Here is a 1,928-nt window from a genome sequence, read left to right as displayed (position 1 = left end):
AAAAGGAGTCTTGGTGTGGCAAAGTGGGATAAGCTCAGGATGGCAAGGTTGGTTTGAACCACAAGGTCAGTGATTCGAACTCACCAGCCACTCTTTGGAAACCCAATACTGGGTCGCTATGAGTTGGAACCGACTTGATGTCACTTAACAACAACATAAGGGAAAAAGGAGCCCTGGTGACCTAATGGTTACACACTTAGCTGGTAATCAAAAGGTTGGCGGTTCGAGTCCACGCCGAGGCACCCTGGGAAAAAGGCCTGGTGATATATTTCCAAAAAACTTAGCCATGGAAAACTGTGTGGAGCATAGCGCTACTCTTAAACACGTAGGGTGGCCATTAAGTCAGAATGAACTTAAGGACAACTGGGATTTTTTTCTGTTGTTGCTGTTTTGTTTTGGGTTAGTCATTTAGGGCAAACCTGACCAAGTTTGCTATAAGAAAAAGTCACTGGTCACTGACTAGCCTCAAACAGCAATTCTTAATTGGTACAGTACTTAAGTGCTTGGTTGCTAACCTAAAGGTCGTGCTCACAGCTGCTATGGGAGAGAGATATGGTGTTCTGCTTCTATACAGGTTGTTGTTGTTAAGTGCTGTTGAGTTGATTCTGACTCACAGTGACCCTGTATAGGATGTCCAAGGTGCAGTTGGTGGGTTTGAACCACTGACCTTGAGGTTCAGACTGACCAGGCGTGCCAGTGCATTAAACCACAGCGCCACACCAGGACTCCCTATAAAGGTTACAGCCTACTACATCCTTGGGCCGTTCTACAGCCACCTATAAGGTCACTATAAATCAAAACAACATGACGGCAATAGGCTAGTGGTTTAAAATACCACAAGTTTATTCTCTTAGAGTTCTGGAAATTAGAAGTCTAAATGGATCTGTTGGGTTGTGTTCTTTCTGGAGGCTTTAAGGGAGAATCCATTTCTAGGTCTTTCTAGCTTCTAGAGGCCACTGCGTCCCCACATCACTCTGACCTTGGCTTCGGTCATCACGTCCAATTCACCACCTCGGACCCTTTGGACTTACTCTTACAAGGACCTTTGTGATTACACTGGGCCCACCTGGTCATCCAAAACCATGTCGTCATCTCAGGAGTGTCTTTTGTCATCTAAGGTAACAGGTTCTAGGGTTAGGGATGTCAACATCTTTGGGGAGTCATTACTGTGCTTACATAGAAACATAAAAGGTCCCCCTCTCCCCCAAAATGACTTGCTGATGGAAAGATTAAATCCAGCCTCCTCCATCCATCCATTTCATAAGTAGTGGGTTAATGCGCTGGACTGCAAGGTTGGTTTGAACCTCAAGGTCAGCCATTCAAGCTCACCAGCCGCTCCTCGGGGCTATGGGTTGCTATGGGTCGGAACCAACTCGAAGATGCTTAACAATAACAATGTATGTATGTAATCTGGGTGCAGAGCTATGAGCTCATGGGATTCACACTCTACCTGGGGAAGTTGTTGTTAAGTACCGTGGAGTTGGTTCTGACTCACAGTGACCCTGTACGAGGTTTCCGAGGCTGCAAATCTTTACAGGAGCAGAAAGCCTCATCTTTCTCCCGCGGAACAGCTGGTAGTTCGAATTGCCGACCTTGAGGTTAGCAGCCCGATTCGTATCTGCTACACTACCAGAGCTCCTTACAACGTTGTTGTTAAGTGCCGTGAATCTGACCCATAGCGACCTTGTATAGGGTTTCCGAGGAGCAGCTGGTGAGCTTGAACCACCAACCTTGCAGTTCAAACAGCTTTGCAGTCTGAAGCATTAACTCACAGTGCCACACCTGGGGAAGACAAGACAGTAAATGAGCAAATACATTCTTTGGTTATGGTGCTTATGTACCATGGAGTCGGTTCCGACTCATAGCGACCCTGTACAGGGTTTCCGAGGCTGTAAATCTTTACAGGAGCAGAAAGCCTCATCTTTCTC

At 46.5% G+C, this 1,928-nt stretch overlaps 1 protein-coding gene across 1 annotated transcript in view; it reads right to left on the bottom strand.

Moving 5' to 3' along the window:
- Positions 1–1,084, bottom strand: part of PREX1 (phosphatidylinositol-3,4,5-trisphosphate-dependent Rac exchange factor 1) — a 353,334-nt gene extending 352,250 nt beyond the window's left edge. Inside the window, exon 1 of the mRNA XM_006839328.1 lies at positions 1,067–1,084. Within this exon, the coding sequence (XP_006839391.1) occupies positions 1,067–1,084 (18 nt within the window). The remainder of the gene's footprint in view (positions 1–1,066) is intronic.
- Between the last annotated feature and the right edge of the window lie 844 nt (positions 1,085–1,928).

Source organism: Chrysochloris asiatica, unplaced genomic scaffold, assembly GCF_000296735.1.
Source record: "Chrysochloris asiatica unplaced genomic scaffold, ChrAsi1.0 scaffold00023, whole genome shotgun sequence".
Taxonomy (NCBI): domain Eukaryota; kingdom Metazoa; phylum Chordata; class Mammalia; order Afrosoricida; family Chrysochloridae; genus Chrysochloris; species Chrysochloris asiatica.
This window is presented reverse-complemented; position numbering and strand designations above follow the sequence as displayed.